This window comes from Buceros rhinoceros, unplaced genomic scaffold, assembly GCF_000710305.1.
Source record: "Buceros rhinoceros silvestris isolate BGI_N320 unplaced genomic scaffold, ASM71030v1 scaffold14779, whole genome shotgun sequence".
In the NCBI taxonomy this organism is placed as follows: domain Eukaryota; kingdom Metazoa; phylum Chordata; class Aves; order Bucerotiformes; family Bucerotidae; genus Buceros; species Buceros rhinoceros.
In genome coordinates, this window is record NW_010430318.1 from 1,182 (window position 1) to 1,967 (window position 786).

The following is a 786-nucleotide window of genomic DNA, read 5'->3' on the forward strand; positions in this document are numbered from 1 at the left end:
ACCAAGAGAGGGCATGCTGGGGAACCGCACCGAGCCAGGGAAGGCAATCCAGGGTTGCTCTGCACTTTGCAGGCCTGCGGAAAGAGAAAGAGCGACAGGGGCGTTACCGGGATGCCGAGAGGCTCGGGACGTTCGGCGCACGGCAGGAGAGGAGGTGCCGGGGGACAACCAGCAAGTCCTACATCTGGGAAGCGATGTTGACCTCAAACAGCACGGAGGTTTTCAGGAGCGGGTGGTGCTCCGAGAGAAACCGCAGCACCGAAGCTACTCCAAGACACGGACGCGCAGCCCAAACCGCGGCACCGGCCAGGAGAAATACCACATCGACCGAAAATCGCTGGGTTGGACGCCGAGAATCCTGGAAACTGGCACACTTGGAAGTCGAGGTGATTCAGTGAACTCTTCTGAAACCAGCGGTTTGGAAAGACAAATGATGGCGATGGCGTGAGATGCACCTAGACGGACACACTGGCTGCGTCTCGATAGATAGATGACAAGTCAATGACTGCACCCAACGGAGGCAGCCGCCACCCTCCAGCACCGCGCTGGGGGCACCCACGCCCCAAGGAAGAGACGGCGGAGGCAAAATTCAGAGAGAGCTTCCAGAGCGTGGGCAAAGCGGGCGCAGGGAGAGGAAGAGAAAGAAAAGCAGAGGAAAAGGCAGGAGGAATGAAGGGACCGCAGCAAAGCAACACGTGGAGGCACAGAGAGAGCGAGAGCACACGCAGGCGCCGGGCAGGTTCGGGGGTTTGCGGTTAGCAAAATCGGTTCACTTTGCTGGCGCGT

The 786-nt window shown here is 59.5% G+C and overlaps 1 protein-coding gene across 1 annotated transcript in view; it reads right to left on the reverse strand.

Moving 5' to 3' along the window:
* The window catches only part of LOC104499494 (eukaryotic translation initiation factor 4 gamma 3-like), a gene marked incomplete at both ends in the record, with an annotated part of 71,033 nt that overhangs the window by 410 nt on the left and 69,837 nt on the right, over positions 1-786 (reverse strand). Inside the window, one exon of the mRNA XM_010143003.1 lies at positions 31-74. Coding sequence (XP_010141305.1) covers positions 31-74 — 44 coding nt within the window. The remainder of the gene's footprint in view (positions 1-30; positions 75-786) is intronic.